The 25,853-nt window shown below is 40.4% G+C and overlaps 1 protein-coding gene across 4 annotated transcripts in view; it reads right to left on the bottom strand.

Annotated features, from left to right (window-relative positions):
- ULK4 (unc-51 like kinase 4) overlaps positions 1–25,853 on the bottom strand; it is a 941,213-nt gene that overhangs the window by 551,554 nt on the left and 363,806 nt on the right. For all 4 annotated transcript variants that reach the window (XM_069730129.1, XM_069730128.1, XM_069730126.1 and 1 more), the window contains exons 26-27: positions 2,893–2,944; positions 2,687–2,781 (exon numbers count right to left, since the gene is read on the bottom strand). In XM_069730129.1, coding sequence (XP_069586230.1) covers positions 2,687–2,781; positions 2,893–2,944 — 147 coding nt within the window. The remainder of the gene's footprint in view (positions 1–2,686; positions 2,782–2,892; positions 2,945–25,853) is intronic.

Genomic DNA, 25,853 nt, shown 5'->3' with positions numbered 1-25,853 from the left:
AGAGCCAGACAATAAAAGATACACCTTTTCTGGGGGGGGAGGGGAGGGGGGGCTGCAAGCTGCTATTTTCAGACTGGGGTTGGAGGGGGTGGTAATATCCATGGCCCCTTACCAGCCTGATAATGCCAGCCTCCAGCTGTCTGCTTTAGCTTGGCTGGTTGTCAAAAATGGGGGGACACTGTGCTTTTTTTTAAATTATTCATTTATTCTTAGCACAGGCGCCAGCTGGTGAGAAAGACGGTGGCTGAGGGTGCAGCCTGCAGCTGTCAGTTTTGTCTGCAGGGTGATTATCAATAATAGAAGAGCTTCAACATCATTTGTTTTTATTATTATTATTATTTATTTATACCCCATGCTGATGAATACTCACATCAGGGGCACCTGCTCTCACTATTATCAGTGACAGTAGGCATATGCTGATGGGAGTAGAAGCTCTCATAAGATGACACCAGTGACAGCTGCTGGCTCATGCTGTCATCTGACAACGTGGGAACCACAGCTCTCTGACCATCTGTAAGATTATTAGAGCCTGTATGGCAAACACAGCATGGCAAACAACAGATGTTCAAGCCCCTCATTCATCTGGATGGGGTCCAGATTTTTTTTAAAGATGTTCGTCGGAACCCGCCAGACCAGAACATCTATAACTCTCATCAGTGCACAATCCATATGCGTATTACCCTCGTCAACCACTAGAGTGAATCAACGATGCTACCTTGTCGATCTGTGCAATAACTGGATAAATTCGAGAGATACCAAACTGCATGTTAATATTCAGTTTGAAAAACATTAAATGGGTTGTCCAATACTTGGATTAACCCTTCTTAAATGCTGAGTTCCGGGAATAAAATAAGTAAAGCTTATACTTATCTAGGGCATCAGCTACTCGTCTCTCTCATGACATTGTTATGTCAAGTGAGTGATGCAGTCAATCAATGGTTGCTAATCAGTTGCTGCTCATCGATACTCCGTCAGAGGGGATGTCCGCTCTAACTAAATAGTAAAGGCAGAAAGAGGTTGTATGGAGCGCTGATTAGTTGCAGTGTTCACCAATGCCAAAGGCAAGAGAGGGTGGTCACATGAGCTCACGTATGCGATTTGCATACATGCGGTCACGTGCCAACTAGACATGCTAGGCCTTGCTCAATTCACTTGTTTTGAGTATGGCTGAACACATGCAGTCAGAATCTGGCCGGAAGTTTGCAAATCACATATTTGTATATATGTGACTGTCTGCTTTCTATACCGGCACTGGAGAATCCTGACAGCATTCGGTGTGTGTGTGTAGGGATGTGGACTGTCTTACTCTGTTCTAGCCCTTGAAGAAAACAATTGTGTATAGTGTCATGCAGTGTAACATGTAATGTGAATGGTGATGTGAGTCTTATATAATGTGTTATGGTAATGTACATAAAGTAAGTAATGTAAAATATTAATATAAAAAGTGAATAGTACAGGGTTAGCAGAGGATTAGGTTAGGGATAAGATAAGTATTGTTTATATAGTAAGTGGTCTAGCAACAGTATAGGACATATGATAACAACAATAGGTTTAGTCTATATGATAGGATATAGTTAATAGATAGAACTAGCCTAGTGGGTTGAGACTAGTATTAATAAAAGGTGGGCTCTTCATAGCGAGGGAGATAGAGAAAAGCAGTGATAAGTCCAAGTCCAGTGGGCTTCTAGGGTCAGCATGTGTCTACCATTCGAGGAAGTGGGGCACCACAATGGAATCCTGAGTGTACTGTCCTGTCGCATAGCCCAAGGCCTGAAATAGGGGCTGCCAGGCACATCGTATCCTTTGGAGTACAAGGGAAGATGGACAGGAGACTGCCAAGATGGAAGGTAATGAATCGTGGGTGCACTGCCGAGCAGGAAGGGAGATCCCTGGGTCTAACAGAGCCAGTGGATGAAGGTTTGCACAAGGGGAAACGAATGATGACTGAAGATGTGTTGTGCCAAAAAATTAAGGAATATAAAGTGTTGTGCCCTATCTCACTTGTTATCCATTGATGAACTTGGACTGACTAGTAAACATTTGCTTGTTGCAATGAACTAAGTGTCTGACTAGTGTGCGGTGGCTCTTGAGGATGAAGGCAGGGAGACAGCAGAGGCCTGTGGCCTACAAGTGCATGTGATGCACCCCACACCTCACAGCACACTGGGACACTGTTTTCTGGAAAGTGCCAGAGCGTAACTGGACAGCAGATCAGTTATGACTACTGCTCCAGTAAACATAGCATGCACAGTTACATAAATTGACTGCAGACTTTCATGTCAAACACAGACTTTAACATTTTAAATAGCTATTCGACTCTATCCAAAAGGAACTGAGCTGAAGAAAAGCATAAATTTTAAGCTTCAGATATAAAACTGCTCGAAAATAAAAAATAAAAATAAATAAAAAAACTTTGTTTTCTCAAAAAGAATTCCTATCTGCAATTCCTTTTTTGACAACCTAAAATATCATGTAATATGATTTAAGTTAAGATGTGTTCTGGGTCACCTGTGAATAACATGACATGCAATAGAGGAATGAAAATATTATAGATATGAAAGCTGTTAATGCTTCACTGCCTAAATAGCTTTAGGCATGAGCCTAAAAGCGAACGATTGTTTGGAAGGATATTGGGAATCACTCCAACTTGCAGGAAAATATTGATTCAAGTGCTGCCAAGACTTACTGGGGAGTGGTGAAGTGTCAACAAGACGGGATGCTGTGTCACGGCTTCAAACGCTGATAGAGCTGTCCTGATCAGTTCATGGGACGCAGCCTGACCTGGTCACACACAAAAAAAAGACATTGTTGTGCTGTAGGACTCTTGGAGTCTCAATTAACCTTTGTTTTAGTAATTCTTTCATGTTGTGGATTGCCCTGAGATGCACTTACCCACTGCTCCTTCCAAATTAGTCTCACCAGTATCCACAGATTTAATTTGGTTCTGAAAAAAAAAAAGGAAACCAGTTGATTTTGTTATGCCTTTATCAAAGTTATTAGCAAAATAAATATAAACATTACAAAACAGAGCCTTAACCCTTCCATATATGTAAAACAGGAAGAATATTTTTTTCCCAAAATGTGCCAATGCTTTGCTTACATGTCCTTTTTTTTCCTGAATACAAAAAGGTGGGCAGAATAGTCAACTAGAATATGTCACTGTAATCAATCTTCAATAGCATAGCAGTTTATTGAGTATTCCCATCATACACATTTATGGTATATCCACAGGATGACCGATAGGTGTGGGTCACACCCCTGGGATATGGACATTTTGTGAGTAATGGGTAGGCATACAGTTCACCTGTTCAAAGTATCAATTTTATTGCATTTATTGTACTCACTTATATGGTGCCATCATATTTCACAACACTTCACAGACATCATCACTGTCCCCATTGGGGCTCACAATGTTAATCCCCTATCAGTGTGTCTTTGGAATGTGAGTGGTATATGGAGTAGCAAGAGGAAACCTACGCAAAAACGGAGGGAACATACAAGCTTCTTGCAGATGTTGTCCTTGTTGGGCTTTGAACCCAGGACTCCAGTGATGCAAAGCTGTAGTGCTAAACACTGAGCAATACTGAAACCTATAGAGAGGTTACCTGTACTTGTCAGTGACTCTCCATTGATGCTTAACATACCAATAACAAGTGCTAAGTAAGCACTCTATTCCTTTCAATGAAAAAACTATCTGCTGTCAATAGGCAACCAGGTACCATTAAAGGGGTATTCCCATCTCCAAGATGCTATCCCAATATGTACTGGATTAAATAATATTAGCAACTACCTCCCAATTAGAAATATAGTATAGTTCTTGTCATTCGCTATATTGCATATGCCATACGCAGGGCATTGAAGTAACTTAGGTTTCCATGGTTACGGCCACTAACAACTAACTAACTGTCACTATATGAGTGGTCGCAACCATAGATACCTAAGCTACTGTAATGCCCTGCACATGGGGTAAGAGACATAGCCAATCAGAAGAACTATAGTACATTTCTAATATGGAGGTATTTGCTAATATTATTATTTCGCCTACTACATATTGAGATAAGATGTTGGAGATGGTAATACCTTTTTAAGTACAGTTACACATTCCCCACTTCCATATTACTTTATGACTTAGTAACTCTGACATGCAAAAATGTGAAAGCCTGGATAACAGCCGATGAGGGTTGAATAAAAAGTCAAAATAAATGTCTTCATTTAGCAACTATTACATTATTGCTATATGTGAAACAAGTCCTTGATTGCTTGTATATGTGAAAGGCTTGGCAAAACTTACCAACTCCTATAAATGTGACTGTCTGACAATGTACAGAAGCTTATTTTGCTGTAAAAGTCTGCATTTTATTCAATAGATAAACTTTGTAATATTAATTGTCTCCACTAGATGTTGCTCTATTTACAGAAACTATGGAATTGATTTAAGGAGAAGTGAGAAAGTGTGGCTAGGCCACATGGCGGACAGAAGACTCCAGTACAGAGCAAAGAACTACTCCCCTGCCAAAGGGATAGCTTCACAGGCATTTGTAAAGAAAACTACAAAAGAATATGGAGTGGGAATGCAAATATGTGGTACAAACATGTATTTCTTTACTACAGTAAATATAAAGGCATATAAACAATAATAAAAACATGCATGAGAACAAGGTAATCATATAGAGAGGGATGGGTAGCAAAACGTGGGTCTCAATCAAAAGCTAATAGAGAGGTGGGAGGAGCAAACATGGAGGATATGTAATAATTGTTTCAAAAGTGCAAGTGCTTTTTGTAAATATGAAATATTAGTATAAGTGCAATAGTCTATGAAGAAAATTGCCACGTTCTGCCCACAACATGGTGGCCTATAAAGTGCTCTAATTTGCAAACAGCACCTTATACTCCATATATACACATATCATGATTTGCTCTTACCCATAGTTCCCCAAGAGAGACACCACGAGGACAGCCCCAACGAAGTTTCGTGTTGGCTTCTTCTGGGGGACAGGTTTAGCAGGGTGTCCCAGCTGGACTTAAGTAGACGCTAAAGTGGATGTGCAAACAGGTGATCCCAATATTGTGGCACATGTGACCCATCAGTCGCACCGGAAGTTGCATCACGTCCAGCTGCCCATGATGGTGCGGGTCACAGGGAACACCCCGATGACGTCAATGACCAGCACACGTCATTATCAGGCAACGCCCGCACTGTGCCGGTAGTCAAGGTATGGGGAACATGCGCACAAATCACTTCCTGCCTAGCGAAGGAAGCGCACATTCACTGCAGCAAGTGACATATTAGGTATGGGCACAAAAAAGGGCAAATATACATTGTTCCCTCTAAACACCGGAGTGAGGACTGGATGGAACAATTATGTCATAACCCACATAATGAGGACTGAACCGTACAGTGCTATGGCCACTGATTACTGCCATATCAAAGAAAAGGTGGCATAAATGGTGAAAACCCTAATTGAAAGTGACAGTGCATATAGACATCTAATTCTATTGTAAAGGTAATCAGACATAAGTACCATACACATCGCAAATAACAACCATATTCATAAGTTGACAATATTGATGCATGATTATGTACACTATACAAAATTAATAATAAAATATGTGATCATAAAAATAATAAAAGGAAAGAAAAGGAGAAAGAAAGAAAAAGAAAGAAAATTAAAAGAGGAAAACGAAAGGGGTGAGTTTATGGAAATGATGTGGTGGGTCATGCACGGAACACTGTTGTGGCAATGATTACTCAGTCATTCCAAGGTCTCCAGTGCTGGAGGAGGGTAATGTATAATTGACTCTTGGGTAAGAACAAGAGTAATGGTACACTTGAACAACGATTAAAAGCTGGAAACAAAAAATAAAACACCATTAAAATAAAATCCAGGGATACATATATTAAAGAAAGGGGACAAAACTCAATTGTTCATTCAAGCCCGCCGGCACTATATTATCAAGGATATAAATCTGTCTGCACTCTCCTTGTGCAAGAATGCGTTTGATATCCTCACCTCTAATCCCCAACTGTATCCGATCGATACCCCACACTTTAATAGCATTGAGGTTGCAATTATGGTGCAACCTGAAGAGGCGTGGGATCGTTTTAAGAGTACTAGGATCATCTACATCACGTGCAGCCATAATGTCTGTAACATGCTCGCGTGTCCTCACATGCAACACCCTAGATGTCAATCGGATATAAATTAGGTTGCATGTGCGCGAACATAGTATATCACATATGGCATGCTGCACGTGATGTAGTCTTTGATTCTGTATTCTTTCTGACCGTCCGATGATGTGAATGATGTTGCTGAGCATGGTTTTTACATGTTAAGCAATCACCGCAGGAAAAAAAGCCTGTCTTTTATTTCCCTGCATTAAAGGGATTTTGGGGTTTGGCCACATAAAGACATATTATGCAACAGTCACTAACGTTTCTACTTCTACATGCAGTCATGGGCAGTCGTTTGGGGAGAGGTTTGAACAGGACAGGGTCAGTCATTAATATTGCCCCATGCCGGTTAAGAATGGTGTACATGATATTCCACTGATGATTAAAGGTGGAAATAAAGTGAGATCCTACATCTTTTTGTTTTTTACTCTTAGATGACAGCAGGTCACTCCTAGATGTTTTTTTTTTTTTTTTTCACTTTTAAGTATCCTGGCCGGATACTCCTCTCACTGGATCCTCGGTCCCTGAATCTGCCCAAGGTCCACAGTCTGTCTCTAAAAAAATTCCTCTGAATTGCAGATTTTTCTGGCACAGACGAATTGGCCCCCTGGGATAGCCTTAATGTTGGAGCCCAGATGAGCCGATGAAGTGTGTAATAACACATTCACTGATGTCTGTTTGCTATACATATCTGTATAGATGGATCTATTTGTTTTTACCCTGAGCTCCACATCTAAGAATGATATGACTTTATGACAAACACTTGTAAAGGGTGCACTCAAGCTGTAGGGTGCACCCTATAACATTTATTTGTGTATACAGCTTGAGTGCACCCTTTACAAGTGTTTGTGGTAATTGTCTGGCCCTGTGTTCCAGGGCATTTTTCTTAAGGGTTGCACACGCCTATTTGGGTAGTGCTGGGATATATTGGTTGATTGATTTCCCTTTTTTTTAATTGGATCTGTGTGACGTTGGTGTCGTCATGGATTGGGAGGCCAGGGAGGCAGCCTGGCGGGCTAAATCTTCTACCGTGTTGGAGGCAAATACAACTATTGCTTCTGGTGTGGATAACGGCTTCTCTGCATTATGTTCCGATTTAACCAAGGCTCACAAGACATGTGTTAGACTTTGGTGGAACATGAGAAGCCTGGATGAATATATTAAATCTGGCTTTGTCCCTAGGGGGCTTCGTGTGTCTATCTTCCCTGCTTGGGAACCCTCTGATACTTTCCAACAGCTATGGGAGCAGGGACTAACACGCTGTTCAACGATTATGATGAACTTATTACTTGAACATGATAGGACATTATTCTCATCTACAAAAAGTCTGGTCAAAGAGCTGGAAACTAAACTTGCTACTTTTGAGGAGGGCCAGGTTTTGGCGTTCAAAAATAAACTTAAAGATACACTTGACAAGTATGATTTGGAAGTGACACAACGCAAATGTAAGAAGTTCCAGAGGGACAGGACAGACTTTGAACAAAAAATAGCATACAAATGGAGACACACAGGCAATGCCCGTCACCCTAGATCTGGCAGAGGTGGCTCGACATCACTGGCTAACATCTCTTCATGGAGGGAGGAGAGTTCAAGTGATTTTTTTGTCTTGCACTGGGAGCGAGGTAGATCACGGACCAGACGTGGGGAAAACGCAAAAAACATGAAAAAAAGATTAACACAGCACAGGGGTCAAACCTCACCCCATTGGCACCAATATCCTACCAGACGGAAGTAAATGAGTCGGGGGCTTCGGACCTGACTACACCTAAACATGAATCTGGATCAACTGTATTACAGGTAATTAATCTGTCTGAGTATCAGCTTTCATCTTTTGAGTTATCGGTCCTTCAGAAGGGGTTGTCATTCATCCCTACACACCCGGTGGATAAGTTTATTCTTATAAAGGATTTGTATCTGTTTTGCAGAAAGCTTACCTTCCAGGTCATGTACAGGAAACCCGACATTCTACAAACCATGCCCATGGACGAACGGAGCACTTTTCAAGACTTATTGGAGTTATTGGAAGAAAATGAGTCGGGCTCTACCAGAAGAAGATTTCCAGGCAGGAATAAGTCTCTTAAAACACCGTCTTTTTCCCTGGTACCGGCCATAAAAATATTCTTCGAGGTGGTCAAGCGTGATATCCAGGCTATGCCTATTCGGGTAAGTGGCCCTTCTAACTTAAGTATGGAAGAGAAGCGAGCCTTAACATCTTTACAAAATAATAGAGAATTTACAATCAAGGAAGCAGATAAAGGGGGCAACGTAGTGTTATGGTCTTACCAGCTGTATGAAACTGAAGCTAAGCGACAGCTTAATAACATCCAATATTACCAAAAGCTTCCTTCTGACCCCACTTCTTTGTTCCTCTCGAAGTTTGAACGACTGCTCGGCAGGGCCCTACAGCTTGCCATCATTACCACACAAGAAAGGCGGTATCTATGGGTGGAACACCCGGTCATGGCAACATTCTACATGCTGCCGAAAATACACAAAGATAGCATCAAGCCTTTTGGTAGGCCTATCGTCTCCAGTGTGGGCAGTATGTGTGAAAGAGCGGGTGAGTACCTGGACTTCTTCCTTCAACCCATTGCCTCATCTCTCCCTTCATTCATTTGTGATTCTTCACATTTTATTGATGTATGTGGCCAGATTGAACTTCCTGTGGATTTTCTTTTAGTCACGTGTGATGTAGAATCACTTTATTCTAACATTGGCCACAAGGAAGGGACTGAGGCGGTTGCTTATTTCTTGAATAAGAAGAGCTCCTCGGATAGGGGACATGATTCATTTCTGCTTGACCTACTGACATTTGTCCTTCACCATAACTTCTTCCTCTTTGATAGGACACACTACCTTCAGCGATCAGGCGTGGCGATGGGCGCGAAATGTGCACCGGCCCATGCCAACACCTTTCTTGGCTGGTGGGAAGAGAAATTTGTCTACCCGTTACCTTCATTCGCTGCCCACGTACACGCCTGGTTACGCTTTATAGATGATATATTCATCCTTTGGAAGGGTACGAGGGAGGAGTGTGATGAATTTTTTAAGGACCTGAACTCTAACCCTTTTAACATCTTCCTCACTTACTCCCTTTGGGCCAGTGAAACCACCTTTCTGGACTTGAAGATTGTCCCTTATGAGAACCGCTTGGCGACAAATTTATTCCGAAAGCCTACGGCAACAAATTCACTTTTGGAATTCTCAAGTTTCCACCCCTGGCATACTAAGCTGGGTGTACCCATGGGACAGTTTTTATGTGTGAGACGTAACTGCACCCGTGACGACGATTTTTCGATCCAGGCTCGTGATCTCTCGGATCGCTTTCATCAGAGGGGTTACCCGAAACGTGTCATCTCTAAGGCCTACCAGAGTGCAAGGGGTCAAGATCAGAGGTCACTTCTTTCCTCCAAAGGACGGTGTCAGGAGACACAAACCAGATTTATCACTGACTTTAACAACAGCTGGAAACAGGTCAGTGATATTCTATCAAAACATTGGCAGATTTTGCGGACGGATTCGCAAACGGTTGAGGTTACAAGTGACAGACCCTTTATCACAGCTAGACGGGCGCCAAACTTGAGGGATCTCCTCACGAGGAGTCACTTCAAAACACCAACGGTGAGACTAAATAGGGGCATTATCCTTAGGGGTTCATTTCCCTGCGGGGACTGTAATATTTGTCCTCACATGGTCCCGACTCGCGACACGTTTCTTCACCCCACACGTCTTAGCAGACATCCCCTTAAGGCATATGTTAATTGTAAATCTAGGGATGTAATATATGCCTTAATTTGCCCTTGTAAGCTTGTGTATGTCGGGCAGACATCACAAGAACTCAGAAAACGAGTCCAGAAGCATGTTTCAACAATACACTTAGCTGCTTCGGACTCAAGGAAGGGCAAAACTCTTACCCCGGTGGCTGAACACTTTCTAGCCAACCACAGGGGTTCCTCGACCAACCTTAGAGTGGTGGGTTTACAAAAGCTAACCCCGAATGAGAGAGGTGGGGACAGACGTAAATTGCTTCTACAAATAGAATCCAGATGGATTTTTCAACTACAGTCAGTGACCCCCTCTGGATTAAATGAGGAACTTCTGTTCACGGGGTTTTTGGGTAGCTGATTTTTCTTGAGGGTATGTGTTCTGCGATATTCATAGTATTATTCATTATAATTTTTTATTTATTTATTTTTTTATATTCATTTTCCACTTTTTCATTTTTCCTAGCCCCGTATTTGGATTGGATCCGTCGGCTTTTGTTTTTATAAGCCGAGGGCTGGGTGTCTCTTCTCCTGTACATGTCCTGGTGGAAGCTTGGATTTTTGGATAGCCACAATATATGAAGATTCTGGAATATAATTTAGGACATGGCTATTGGACACGTATGGAAGGTGCGACATGTGGAATCCAATGGAGCATTAGTGGAGGATGGCCTTTCGCCTGATGGATGAGGATCATCTTATATGCATCCTGTTTGCATTCTTGGACTCTCAGACTTAAATCAGTGGGACTTTCATTATGGAGGTCATTTGGATCTGAGGACTTTGACACATGACTATTGGACTTTTTACTGTTCATGCCATCCCACTTTGCATGTGTGCTGCAGTTTGTTATTGGGATGGTCTCTTCATCTGACATTTAAATGTGGGCCATTTTCTCTTTTGTTGTTGTTGTTGTGTTTTTTGTTTTATATTTCCATACCTATTGGCACACATTTTCTATTGCAGCATATAGATTAATCATGTGTGCTGTATTGAGTGGTAGTGATGGCATATGTATGTGTTTTTTTTTATATATATATATATATATATATATATATATATATATATATATATATATATAGATAGATAGATAGATAGATAGATATATAGATAGATATAGATAGATAGATATAGATAGATAGATATAGATAGATAGATAGTCATTGCTGCATTTTCACACTAACTATGCTCATTCCTTCAATACAGGTCCATGCATACCATTTGTGCCTGTTAGTTCTTTTTGCAGGCTATTCTGCTATGTGTCATTCACCTTCTGCGCCTCTGTTGCTTGTGCTCTTTATCGCCCCCTTCTGGACGTTTGCGCAGCGTGGCTCATTATTTGAACCACGTCTGCGCAGGCGCCGCCCGTCTCCATGGAGATCTTTTGTTATTCCCATCCTGCCTGTCTCCATTCCCTGCCAATGTGCGACTTCCTGTTTCCGCCCCCCATCCTTTGGACGGCACGGCTGCACACACTCCAAATGATTGGGCTTCTTATTTAAATGTGAGTTATTGACTACAGCACCCACTTCCCCTGACGAAGCCGCTGTGGCGGCGATACGCGTGGGGCTCTCACACCCTACCCTACCCTGCCTTATGCCGTTCACATTTAGGCACTGGCTTCTATTTGACTTTGTGTAGTCGATAAATTTTTGGGTTCAGCCTGTCTTTTTTCTCCCCGCCTCAGATGAGTATGCTGGGCATTATATTATGTTATAACTATAGGCTGTATTTCCTTGTTATCTGCTGGGCACTTTACTTCCAAACCAATTAGTAGATTTGATACGGACATCCTTTGTACAAGGTTTTTTTTTTTTGCTCTAGCTTTTCCAATAGGGGGCTTATGGTTCTTTGCGCCTATGACCTCTTATGCCCTAAGCATATATGGATGTGTTTCCCTTTCAACTAGGGGGTATTATTTCATCTATATATGGTGACATATATTATGCTGACCCATTGTATTATGTTTCATGTCGACTTCATATTTATTTGTAGGGCATTTGAATAGGGGTGTTGTTGTACACTATTGGTACATTTTAAATGTTTTTATGTTTTGCTGTGATGTTCAATAAACATTGTGTTATTTTTCTACTTTCTATGGTTGTGCGGGCCTGTTTCATAGTCCATTCTGTTTTCTTCTTTTTTTGATATGACTTTATGATCATAAGTATGGGCAAGTTTGATGTTGGACCTGTTGGGATTCAATACTGACATAAAGGTGTTAAGTTCACTGACAGGGTCCTACCATATGAAAAGGATATCATCAATAAATCGGCACCCGCCAAGGATCTGGGAGAGGCATGTGCATCATCTGGGAAAATCTTGCAGCTTCGAGTCCATCCTCATGGCGGATGCTGGTGTATAAAGACTCAACATCCACCGTTACAAGTAACATGTCAGGATCTAAGGATAGACCGCCCAGCCTCCGCAGGACATCCATAGTGTCCCTGACATAGGAGAGCAGAATCTCCACCTGTGGTGTAAAGGTAGTGTTCAATGAATTTACAGGTGGGATCACATAGCCCCCCAATGCCAGAGACAATTGGACTGTCTGGGGGGCAGACAGGATCCTAGTGGACCTTGGGCAGGAGACAGGAGGTGAGGATAACCACCAAGTGATTTTTTGGGGATGATGCCCTTCTCAAAGGCCATCTCCAATATGTTAGTTAATTTTACTTTGAGGGATGCTAGAGGACTTAAGGTAGTTGGATATATGTATGTCTATTCCGCAGTTGTTTAAATGCCTCTCATTTGTAATTCTCCACTGGCCAGATCACCACATTTTCCCCTTATCTGCCGCTTTGATGACAACATTATTAAGTGATTTTATTTCCTTTAGTGCCCTACGCTGGTTGCGGGGTGAGATCATCTCTTTTTCTATTATTTTTTATGGTTTTTAAATCATCCGTCACCAGTTTCATGAAGATTTCAATCTGTGGACACACAGAAATGGGGGGATGTGGAATACCTGGAAAAATTAGGCGGTGGAAGGCTGCTGAAGGACATGTTGGTGGCTGGCAGGCTATTAACTCATAATACAGTGGAGGTCCTCATTATCCCTTAAAAAAAAAGTGTACTGACCCAAATCAAATAAATGTTAAATGTATCACTGTGCAAAAAAAATTGAATATAAATGTATTTAAATGCAAAGTTGGAAACTTCTAAAATGAAGAAATCCAAGTGGTTGCAGAACCTGGGAGCCACAGTCTAATTTACATCTGTAATACTTAAACATTGTGCCCAGGTTCTGCCGGCAGTCCTATAAAACTCTCAGCCAGAAATGATATACTATGCATCTGCCAACACCTGGAGTACCACTGGCTGGGGGAACAATGGCAAAGTAATTTTAGGATTTTGCAGATGCAAAAAGGAGTAGAATGATGTACCTACAGAATACAATACTATGACAACTGCCTTTATGATAGTAAACGACTGAAAAGGAATCAATGCCTCCTATGATACACATGTCCAAAAAAATACTGATTTACATTTAGTCTGGCTATAACATTATGGGGCAATGGGTGTACACCACCATAGCTACAGCCGCCATCAGTATCATTGCTACCTAAAGAAAAAAAACAACATCATATATGCAGAAAAATTTAGTACCAATTTGTGGTTTAGCAAGGTAAAAGCAAATATGACATTAAAACAAAACATAAATATATTCTACAATATTATTAAAACAATAATAGATATAATAATTAGACATATGTAATAAAAACAAAACAAAAAACATTATCCTTGAATATGTTCCAGTGATTTATCTTAAGGATGCAATTAGCAGTCCTTCAGACAAAGAAAGATAGCTAGATTGTCTCCAATGGGTGGCATTGATACCATACAAATCAATATCCAACTCTTAAACAAGTACTGTATCAAGGATATATTGTGGTTTGGGTAAAAGTACTTCAGATGGTGCAGGGCTTGTTAAAGGGTCAGACAATGACTTGAAGTTTAACGTTGTCCAGTAGTTGGTAATATAAACAAAGCTTCCTTCCTCTTGGAAATCATCAAATTTGCATATCTTTGTTTCTCGGGGAGAATTGCCTGGCATAAAATGTACTCTATATCAGATGGTTGTCTCTGCAAGGGTAAATAGTATCCCCTCATTGCATGCATGATGTTTGAAGTCAATGAGTTAATCAAGAAACCTGTCCAAATATCGCAGTCGCACTGCTGCCGTATGATGGATCTTTCAGCTGGAGATTGCTGAGTCGAAACTTTATTGGGGTGTCTACATCTACATGTTTTGTGGTTAGACCAACCCCTTGATTAGGATATAAACCAACATGCTTTATATTCTGTTCAAGGGGTTAATCTGACCCTGAAACAAGCAGATGCTGACAACCAAAATGAGTTATCCTGCTTACTCCAATTGAATGATCCACCATTTGGCAGCAGCGAGGTTGTGATATATGTCAAAGCTTTTGGTTTATCTGATTGACTTTAAATATTCTACAACTGAACAAATGCTTCCTACTGCCTGTACAGGAAAAAAAAAAATACAGATGCCACTGATGCATATCAATATGGCCTATTCTTAGGGAAACACCCTATACTGGACATAAAGAATAACAGGGAACAACTCCACTATGAAATAAATCCTACAGAAAAACTACGGAGTATCAAAGAACCCAAACGTAACAATCTAAAAAATGTAACAAATTTTATTGAATGTCATAATCAAAGAAATAACAGACATAACATACAAGGGACACGTATAGTACATGTACGGCAGACAACTACCACTGCAAGTAACACCTCGGGTATAGAAAGGGACACACACTGGCACCACCTTTTTTCGGGTAAGATGGGCAGAGCTGTGGTTACTCTTACATTTAGCTACTTTAGGTCTGATCAGTATTAATGTATATGGAGGTAGGAGGTATATGTAGGTCCTTTAGGAGCACTATGCACTTTATTTATATATTTATTACGGATTAATATGCTTGCGATAAGCCATCTCTAGTTACTGCCCTTTCTATACTCGAGGTGTTACTTGCAGTGGTAGTTGTCTGCCGTACATGTACTATATGTGTCCCTTGTATGATATGTCTGTTATTTCTTTGATTATGACATTCAACAAAATTTGTTACATTTTTTAGATTGTTACGTTTGGGTTATTTGATACTCCGTAGTTTTTCTGTAGGATTTATGCCTGTACAGGAAAGACAGAATCAGTTGCATTGCTCATAACACTACATTTCTTTCTGTATTGTGTTCGAAACACAACACAAAAAAGGTGAGTGGGCCACCATTAGGGAAGATACAAAAAAGGATGGCCCTCCAGATAGCCACTCAATACTTCTAATATAAAACTCTTCACTCCTAGAGTGTTTCCTCTTTTTTTCTCTATAGCTCAGGAGCGTCAAACTCATTTTCACAGAGGGCTACATCAGCATTAAGGCTGGCCTCAAAGGGCAGCTTGTAATTGTAGACAACCATGCAACAAGGTACGAGCACAGATGCAGTGTTCGGACTGGTTAGGAGCTATAAGAGAACTGTCGTTTGGTAGTAGGGCTCAAAGAGCTGTCCCTGCATAGTACATAACACAACAAACCTAGAGGAAAGGAATGGTTTAGGATGGATATAGTTATAAATTAACAAGAAGGAGAGAACCCTATGTTTCGATCCATCTCTAACAAGCCATACAACTTAATTTTAATATCACCCTGTATGTATTTTAGACATAGTATTAAAAGTTATGTCCCTAACTTGCCTACAACGTATTGGTTATAAGGATAACTACCTATATTTATTCAATTAATGGCACCCATGGTGTCATCCCTAACTTACAGAATATGACAAAAGATTTATAGCATACATCTCTCCAACATATTTCACTGAATGTTTGGCGTCTTCAGGGCATAGGGCAATGAAATGTATGACATTATCCCATCCCCTGATGATGCCAAAGATGAGGTGAATCATGTTGAGGGGACGTATGCTATAAATTCTTTGTCCTGTCCCTTTGTATTAGGACTACAAAAGAGTTGTCTCTGGGTAGTAGAGCTAAGAGCTCTGGCCCTTTGTAGGAAAGCTAAGAGCGCTGTCCCTGGGTAATAGAGCTAAGAGCTCTGTCCCTGGGTAGTAGAACCAAGAGCGTTGTCCCTGGGTAGTAGAGCTAAAAGTGCTGTCTCTGGGTAGTAGAGCTAAGAGCTCTGTCCCTGGGTAGGAGAGCTAAGAGTGTTGTTTCTGGGTAGAAGAGCTAAGAGCACTGTCCCTGGGTAGTAGAGCTAAGAGCTCTGTACCTGGGTAGTAGAGCTAAGAGGGCTGTCCCTGGGTAGTAGAGCTAAGAGCACTGTCCCTGGGTAGTAGAGCTAAGAGCGCTGTCTCTGGGTAGTTGAGCTAAGAGTGCTGTCCATGGGTAGTAGAGGTAAGAGCGCTGTCCTAAATTTCCTAAAATTTTCCTAAAATGCCAGTAACTACCTGACAGCAACATAGCAAGAGCTATAGTTACAGAGATAAACTATGTGTAAGTCTGTGCTACCACAGCTCAGTTAAACAATGTGAGCAGTGCAAAATAATTTATTGACATAGCAAAAAAAGCAGGACTACAGAGTATATGTTTTACCTTCTTGGCATTCACCAAAGAAATCCATAGGATTACACTTTTTTGCTATTTCCAATAAAAAGAAACTGTGTTTTTAACAAATTACTTTTTTGTGATATGTCTCTTTTGGTTATCTTTAAAAATATGAAAATCTGTCAGCTAAACCAACAGGGACCTGAGAAACCTGTCATCTTTCTCTCTAATTTACACTAGTCTCTCCATAATTAATGTAAATTCTCCAGCGCATACAGTAGCCTGACAACAGATTTTCTGTGATTTCTAATAAAGCCGTTATTTGTGACATGAGACTCCAGAACACAGGGAGACGCAACATTCATCCATTCTGCTGCCTTCATTTGTAGGTAGCATATGAATTTAAGTTATTTCTGCAGGTTTTCTAGACAGTACAGATAATCCTGCCCTATAATTGCCTTTAGAATGGATATTAAGCATACGATACAGACTTACAGAGAGCAGATTTAAGTGGAACATGCTGGTATGCTGTCCTTCAACTCAAGAGCTCTGAGTATAGAAAGAACCATATACTGTACCACGTAGATAGAATAGTAGAAGTTATAACAATCTCACAAGAACTGTGTCCAATGAAGTTCCCTAGAGTGGGACTGAGAAAGGGATTTCTGATTATATTATCTTCCACTCCAATCTCTAATAACTTCCCATTGGGATTTCGAGACAAGCTATCTTTCACTTAAAAAAGGATTCTGTTAATGGTCTCTGGCAAGTAATTACTATTTAAAACATGTTTGGTGTCCCATGGTTCATATTGTTCTTCTGACTTGAATCAATCTACTCCTGTGAGATTGGTTTGAGATAACCCACAGGATATGATTTATATAATACAACCTGGAACTGGGAGAAAAGCAGCACTGGAGCCTGTGCTTTTAGATCGGAGACTAATAGATTTATCTAGCTTGAGGACTGCAAATTCTATTTTTCTTATACAGGCTGGGAAAGTATTGTCAAATATTAAATTGCTGGAAGCAGCGGATCTCTCTGCCTCTGCCGCTCGATACAGAACTTACCTTGATCAGTCTGCAGCTACTTACAAATTCCAGCTTAAAAACAAGGACAATTGTGAATGGTTGTGATGGCGCAGAAAAAATTGAGCTCATTAGGCGTCTATCTTTAAAAATATATATCTATCATATCTAATATATATATATATATATATATATATATATATAACACAAACTACGTAGTATATAACAGAGCTACGTAGTATGTAACACAACGTACGTAGTATATAGCAGAGCTACGTAGTATATAACATAGCCAAGTAGTGTATTGCACAGCTACGTAGTGTATTTCACAGGCACGTAGTATATTGGTCAGCCACGTAGTATATAGCAGAGCCACATAGTATATAACATAGCCACGTCATATATTGTAGTATATTGCACTGCCATGTAATAAATAACAGAGCCACATAGTATATTGCACAGTCAACGTAGTATATAACAGAACCGACACAGCCACATAGTATATTGCACAGCTACGTAGTATATAGCACAGAGCACATAGTATATTGCACAGCCACGTAGTATATTGGGCAGTCACGTTGTATATTGCACAGTCACGTTGTATATTGCCCAGCTACATCATATATAGCACAGAGATGTAGTATATAGCAGAGCCCACGCAGTATGTAACACAGCCCACGTAATATATAGCAATGCGGGCACTATATGCGTGGTTAAAAAAGACTTAAAATAAAAAATAAACATATACTCACCTTCGGAAGACCCCTTGAAGTCCTGGCGCCTGTGTGCGGTGCACGCGGCAGCTTCCGGTCCCAGGGTTGGTATGAGAACAGGAACTGTGATGACGTCGCGGTCACATGACCGTGACGCCATGGCAGGTCCTTCTCGCATAGCATCCTTGGCACTGGAACCTGCCGCTTGCACTGCCGAGGACAGCAAGCAACGTCGGAGGGTGAAGGATAAACTTTGTTTTTTTATTATTATCACTTGTAACATTAGATCATTTTACTATTGATGCTCCATACTCTATCACGTCTGTCTCGTGCTCAGCGTGAACCTGCTTTCATCTGTGAAGAGCACAGGGTGCCAGTGGCGAATTTGCCAATCCAGGTGTTCTGTGCCAAATGCCAAGCATCCTGCACGGTGTTGGACTGTGAGCACAACCCCCATCTGTGGACGTCGGGCACTCATACCATCCTCATGGAGTCGATTTCTAACTGTTTGTGCAGACACATGCACATTTGTGGCCTGCTGGAGGTCATTTTGCAGGACTCTGGCAGTGCTCCTCCTGTTCCTCCTTGCTCAAAGGCTGAGGTAGCGGTCCTGCTGCTGGGTTGTTGCCCTCCTACAGCCCCCTCCACGTCTCCTGGTGTACTGGCCTGACTCGTGGTAGCATCTCCAGCCTCGGGACACTACACTGACAGACACAGCAAACCTTGCCACAGCTCACATTGATGTGCCATCCTGCATGAGCTGCAATACCTGAGCCACTTGTGTGGGTTGTAGAGTTCATCTCATGTTACCACGAGTGTGAAAGTACAACCAACATTCAAAAGTGAACAAAACATCAGCCAGAAAGCATTGGTACTGAGATGTGGTCTGTGGTCCCCACCTGCAGAACCACTCCTTTATTGAATGTGTCTTGATAATTGCCAATATTTCCCAGCTGCTGTCTATTCCATTTGCAGAACAGCATGTGAAATTGATTGTCAAACAGTGTTGCTTCCTAAGTGGACAGTTTGATTTCACAGAAGTTTGATTTACTTGGGAGATTGCTGTGAATTCTGTTGTCAAGCTCCCTCCTGTGGTCATGAATGGTACTTCGGCTGGTTCTGTCCATGGGCTTCCTCTGGTGGTTGTGAGTGGAGCTGCTGCTTCTGAGTTTCCTTCCACAGGTGACGAGGTTAATTTGTTAGCTGGCTGCTCTATTTAACTCCACTTAGATCATTGTTCCATGCCACCTGTCAATGTTCCAGTATTGGTCTAGTTCACTCCTGGATCGTTCTTGTGACCTGTCTTCCCAGCAGAAGCTAAGTTCCTGCTTGTTTTTCTCTGGTTTGCTATTTTTCTGTCCAGCTTGCTATTTTGATTGTTGTCTTGCTTGCTGGAAGCTCTGGGACGCAGAGGGAGTGCCTCCGCACCGTGAGTCGGTGCGGAGGGTCTTTTTGCGCCCTCTGCGTGGTCTTTTTGTAGTTTTTTGTGCTGACCGCAAAGCTGCCTTTCCTATCCTCTGTCTGTTCAGTAAGTCGGGCCTCACTTGCTAAATCTATTTCATCTCTGTGTTTGTAATTTTCATCTTTACTCACAGTCATTATATGTGGGGGCTGCCTGTTCCTTTGGGGAATTTCTCTGAGGCAAGGTAGGCTTTATTTTTCTATCTTTAGGGCTAGCTAGTTCCTTAGGCTGTGACGAGGCGCCTAGGGAGCGTCAGGAGCGCTCCACGGCTATTTCTAGTGTGTGTGATAGGATTAGGGATTGCGGTCAGCAGAGTTCCCACGTCTCAGAGCTCGTCCTATATTATTAGTAACTATCAGGTCATTCCGTGTGCTCTTAACCACCAGGTCCATTATTGTCCTGACCACCAGGTCATAACAGGAGATATAGTCTGTTGTTTAAGTGTTCCCTTTATTTTTTGAGCAGTGCATATTGATGGATTATTGTTAAAATAAGGCCTTGAATTTGTGATTGGTCCAACTTCCATGCAATCCTTCCATTAAGAACAGAACTAACAGGCCTTCAATGTATAATTGAAGTAGCCTGACTTTCAAGTATATAAGAATGGTTGCAATAGGCAACCCATCCACTCTCTTTTGCACTAGGGTTGACTGAAGAATGAGGTCTATGGCAGCTCAAAGAACAAGCACATCTGAGACAAGCTTTTTGAAAAAGGGGTCAACCATTTATAAAATTGAGGAAAGAAAACTAATTGAAACAAAGCAAAATTTTATTTTATGTCTCAAAGTGGCTAATTATAATTAGCACATCAAAAGCTAAAATAGAGAATTATACACGACATGGTGGCCGTACTTTTGCACAGGATCCATTTGTGGCACTATCCACATTAATTACATTTCTGGTGATTAAATAGTGGATCCTTGGGATACAATTGTTGTTTGAACTGGATTCTTAAGTGTTGAATTTAAGGAATTCCGCTAGTTTTAACCCTTAATGTTCACAAGGAGATGCATACTTTACAACAGGAAGGTGCTCGTCTCCGTCCTCAGAACTTCTATGGATGCGGAGATAGAAAATGTTTGGGTTTTTTTTTGTTAGATTTTTTTCCCTTTCCAGAATTCAAATCGTTGTTGTTTTTTTTAATATATCTTTAGATTTTTATTTTTTACTATTTTTCACATCATCATTATTTTCTCTAGAAGACTTGGACAAGTTCTCTCTTAATGGTTAATTTCCTATGAACCCCTACCGGTTGCTGGGCTTTCTAAGAGCGCAAATATAGATAACAAAAGAGAACTTCAGTGATCAGGTTAAACTTGTTTTAGGGTCAATGGGGTGACAGTCTATCCTCCTCTGTATTGTCACTTTGATGTCGCGATCTATAGCTATTGTGACATTTAGAGATAGAGCAGACAGGGATTTTCCTGCTTCCATGCCTTACTACTGCTGGTGGAACTGCACATGATTGCTTTTATAACGACATCACTGATGATGTGCTGTACATTTGGGGAGTGGATCTTGAGAAAGAAACCACATGACCAATGTACTGTTTTGTATTAACCAAGCAAAAAACACAGGTGAAGTGGTGATGTGATCTGCAATAGCAAATCTAAACACATACTTTAAAAATCGCAAATACATTGCAAAATGTCTAAAATAGAATATGCAGAACAGGGCAGGATTAAATGCCAATCATGGGAAAAAAAATATTATAGTTCTTATAAAGTCGCATTCAAGGTTTTATATGGTGAAAACACATGATATGTGTTAACTTGTGCACTTGTGGATGTCCAACTGCTGCAACCCGCTTTGTACCCCCTATAGAATGGAAGGGCCGTATACATGCACAACAACTGCTGCATTTATTGTCTATGGGGCTGTCGAGCTGCACTTGACTTTTTCTAGCAGCCCTATAGAGAATGAATGATGGGGTAGTAAGATGTCTGACCTGCCACACCATTTTGCAGTACAGATATAAGTTCTACATTGGGGATAGAAATTCCCCCTTTCTACCAATCAGTGCTGATCTCCGTGGTGAGACACCAATTGATCAGAAACCTATCAATTTGAATGGTGTTAACTTGCTTTCCCTGGACAACCCCTTCAATAGTTGTAATAGAAAAATGTATACAAAATTACACTCTGCTTTGTGTTAAGACTTTGGGTCAACTGGCACATTCATGGCATACATACAGACCCAGTTTTTTAGAATGATGAGGGTCCCACAGGTAGGCTAGGATCTATTGCACATTTATAGGTTTTACTATCAAGTGTCCAAATGTCCCAGGGGATAAGCCCTTTTACACATCTTGTTGACCTTTTTTTTTTTTATTTCGTACAATAGATTCTGCCTTCATCTTCTGGTTACTAAAATTCCATATTTTCTTTTCCTATTTTCAGTCTTCTGGGTTGGTACATTTTATTATCTTTTATGAACATACTGTACTGTGAAAGAAGCTGTTAATAGATAATCTGCAGTGGAATTCTAAACTCACGACTTTTGGGAAAACTGCGAGCACAATATACATTCAACAAAAATCTTCATAAAAATCATACAAACTCAGCATCTAATATAAATGAAAATAGCAGGAATTATATTTCCATTTGGTAATGTATTCTCTGAAGCTATATAGAGTACTGCTGAAGGGATTTGAAATTCATATCGCAATAGGATGTTGTTTTACTATCATGGGCAATGAATCCTAAAGCCGTAAACCACAGACAAAAAACATCATCACCTTCTAATATATTAACACTCTAATTAGATCAAATAAAGATATTTTAGGATTTTGCATTTTTTTTATAATCACCTCATTATATGCTTTATGAAAGAAATATTTCTAGACTTTCACATTTTTCTGCCAATTCTACACTTGAGGCTACTAAATTGTAAATGAAACTAATCAGTTTTCTTGGAATCAATACCCCGTGGAAAGTGCATACATACAAATTAAATCAACACAAGTGACTTTATTTTCTTGAACGCTGAATATACCACATCCTACTGAACAAATTTCATATTCTAATTATCAACAGCAGACATACAGTATCCAGCATTGCTCCCTGATGTCATATCTTCGGTATTCCCAGATTAATATTACTATGATAAGAATTGAAGAGTAGTAAAGATGGTTAACAAATATAAAATATATATATATATATATATATATATATATATATATATATATACACATTCTCTACATATTTGTACACACACATTCATGTAAGAGCTTATGCAAAAGTTTGAAGAAATCTAGATGTGAAAAACAGAGAGCACAACAGGGGATACCCTATGGAGGGTGAGTGGGTAAGTGCTTGGTTAACGCTCACCTGGTTGAGTTGAGAAAGGCTTATTTTGGTACATTTGTTTTTTTCACTACACAAAGACAAAGCCGGTACAGCATTGAAATACTAGAAGAGCTGAATTTATGATCTTTTGATTGCTCAAATAAAAGAGTAACATGGCCCACAACATGGCATAGTAATACAAATGTGCTACTTAAAGGCCACTGTCAAAGATTGACAGCATCATTTAAGGTGCGAGCAGGAGCGATCACAGCTTGATGCTACTAAAAGTCAGATGTTGGCTGTATAATACAGCAGACCTCTCCTGTGTGCAGCGAGCTCACCTCCGGAGCCATGAATAAGGACCTGGGTATGTTCGGAAAGGTCATAGGAAAAAGGATTAAGTATTTTTGGATATACTAAAGAATGCCACAATTTTAAGATGTTGGAATATTTTATTTGGAAAACGGCTTGAAGTTTTGCCATGCCACGTCAGGCAGAAATGGCTTTATCTTTGCCAAGAACCCTTTCACAGAGGTGAGTTGGTAATCATATTTTTATCTTTTAAGACTAACAAATGTAACTGAGGCATTATGAGCAATCCAAGGTACTCAAGGTCATGACGCCACAAGAAAAGGTAACATTCTGAGCTTTGCTTTGTGATGCCATGTTATATAACCCCAAAACAGAAGCATTATTTCCAGTTAGCTAGTTCTGTACAAGCACTTGACACCCAATAGCAAAGATTACTGAACAAAGCTGTGCCGCCCTGCACTCCAAGAACCCCGTAGTCTGCCAGGGACATGCACATTGTTAGTCAGTTATAAAAAGTAACTTCTTTTCAGCTTCATTTTTTTAACTGAGACTGGGTTCACATTGGCATTAGGAAATAAGTTTTTCCCTATTAGGACATTAGAAATTAGAATTAAGACTGAATTGATGCCAAGCACGGACCCAACATATGAGAAACACCAGCGGCACCAGATGGACCTTATTTACTTATAATGAGGTCCATCGGTTTTCTGTCATTATGCTCAAATTATGAGCCTGTCTTCTGTATAATTTGTCCTCATGCTCATTATTTTATAGGTAAAAAAATAGCACTGCATTTTGCACTAGGTCTAAGTATGAACCTAGCCTGCCTGTGAGAAATTGATTTGATATTAAGCAGGATCCATTCTTTCCTCACTCCACACATTATTTCGAACACCACTGGGTGAAACACAACTTGAAAGTGTTACAGAACCAGTTTAATAATGTACAGTTGGTTAGGTTTTCTTTTGTTGGACTGTGTTTCCTTTATTTTTTTATAATTGTGTTTTTTTATGTATAAATCCCTAAGTATAAATATGAGATTATATCATTAGAATTTCTATGTGATATAATTCTAAGGGTACATTCCCACGGTCAGTAAACGCTGCGGGTTAGATGCTGCGTACATCTGCAGCGTTCAACCCGCAGCATCCAGATGTTACAGTATAGTGGATGCCCACTATACGTGCACCAATGCCTGCAGTTTATCTGTGAAGACTGACATAAGGCGCGTCCTTCCAGACCGCAACATGTCAATTTGTCTTGTGGAGATGCTCAGTTTCCGCAAGATAAATCTCACTCTTACAAAAGCTGGCAGCACTTTGGACATGCGCCGATTCCAAAGTGCTGCCTATTTACTGAACATCTGTACATACCCTTATGAGTTACTACAACGTTCCACAAATCATCACTGCATCAGGAAGAAGACACAACCATAGGAAAAGTGCAGTTTCAGCTCACAGCCGTGGGAAGAAATACAATTATGAATCTCTCCAAATATGCTCGAACAACTCCAGACTGGTCTCCTTGAGTGAACAATGAAAAAAAATGAAAAATTGCAATCCGGCATCAGTTGAATAAAAGTAAAGAAAAAAATCTTTATTTTAAATCCCATGAGTACCGTATTTTATCATACAATTAATGACACTCATGGGAGTTCAAAACAGGTAAGATCATATAAGTCTCAAGTTTTAATTTTACATAGAGCTTTTAAGATGGAAATAAAATACCATAATAAACATTTTTTTGTACTTTTTTGTAACTGGTGCCGTACTGCCTTTTCATGAAAAAAAAAAAAAAAAAAGACCAGTAAGTATGGACACTGGACCAGCTAGTTATCAGTAAAGGGAGAATGGCTTATTTTTTCTATTATACAACATTCTAACAAAATAATATTTACTGTCAAAAAACCTAATTAATAAGTGAATCTGTCAGGCAACAGTCTACATGGGCACCTAGGTCATAAGAAGTTGAAAAAAGTAATACCTTAACCCCTTCACGACATCCATTTTACATGTACAGTGCCACAAATTTAATATTTTTATGCAATTATTTTTACTGCTACTAATTTTTCTTTTGATTTTTTTACTAACTGTTTCTTCTAAATTGTGTCTTTTTCTTTTATATCTTTTTCTTTACTTATTTTTCTCTACTTTTTGTAATAAATGTAATAATAAATAGTACCTTTTATACACGCTCCATACAAGTGTAAAAGCACCACTTAGGCTACGTTCACATTAGCGTTGTGCGGGGCGTCGGGCACAGCCGCGGTGACGCATGCGTCATGCGCCCCTATATTTTACATGGGGGGGCGCATGGACATGCGTTGTCTTACGTTTTGTCACGCATGCGTCATTTTGGCGCAACTGTCAGGGCGCAGAGGACCCTGCATGATGCAGTTTTTTCTGCTCCAAAAATCATGCAAAAATGAACGCATGTGTCACAAAAAGCTGCGTTGTGCATGCGTTTTTGCATGCATTGTGTCGCGGACGCTGCCCCGCACAACGCTAATGTGAACGTAGCTTTACATACACATCCCCACTGTTTAGAAAAATAAAATAAAAATGGCTATTCAGGAGGCATACGCT

This window comes from Ranitomeya imitator, chromosome 6, assembly GCF_032444005.1.
Source record: "Ranitomeya imitator isolate aRanImi1 chromosome 6, aRanImi1.pri, whole genome shotgun sequence".
Classification (NCBI taxonomy): domain Eukaryota; kingdom Metazoa; phylum Chordata; class Amphibia; order Anura; family Dendrobatidae; genus Ranitomeya; species Ranitomeya imitator.
The sequence above is the reverse complement of the archived record's forward strand: the minus strand, read 5'-3'. Positions and strand labels throughout refer to the sequence as shown.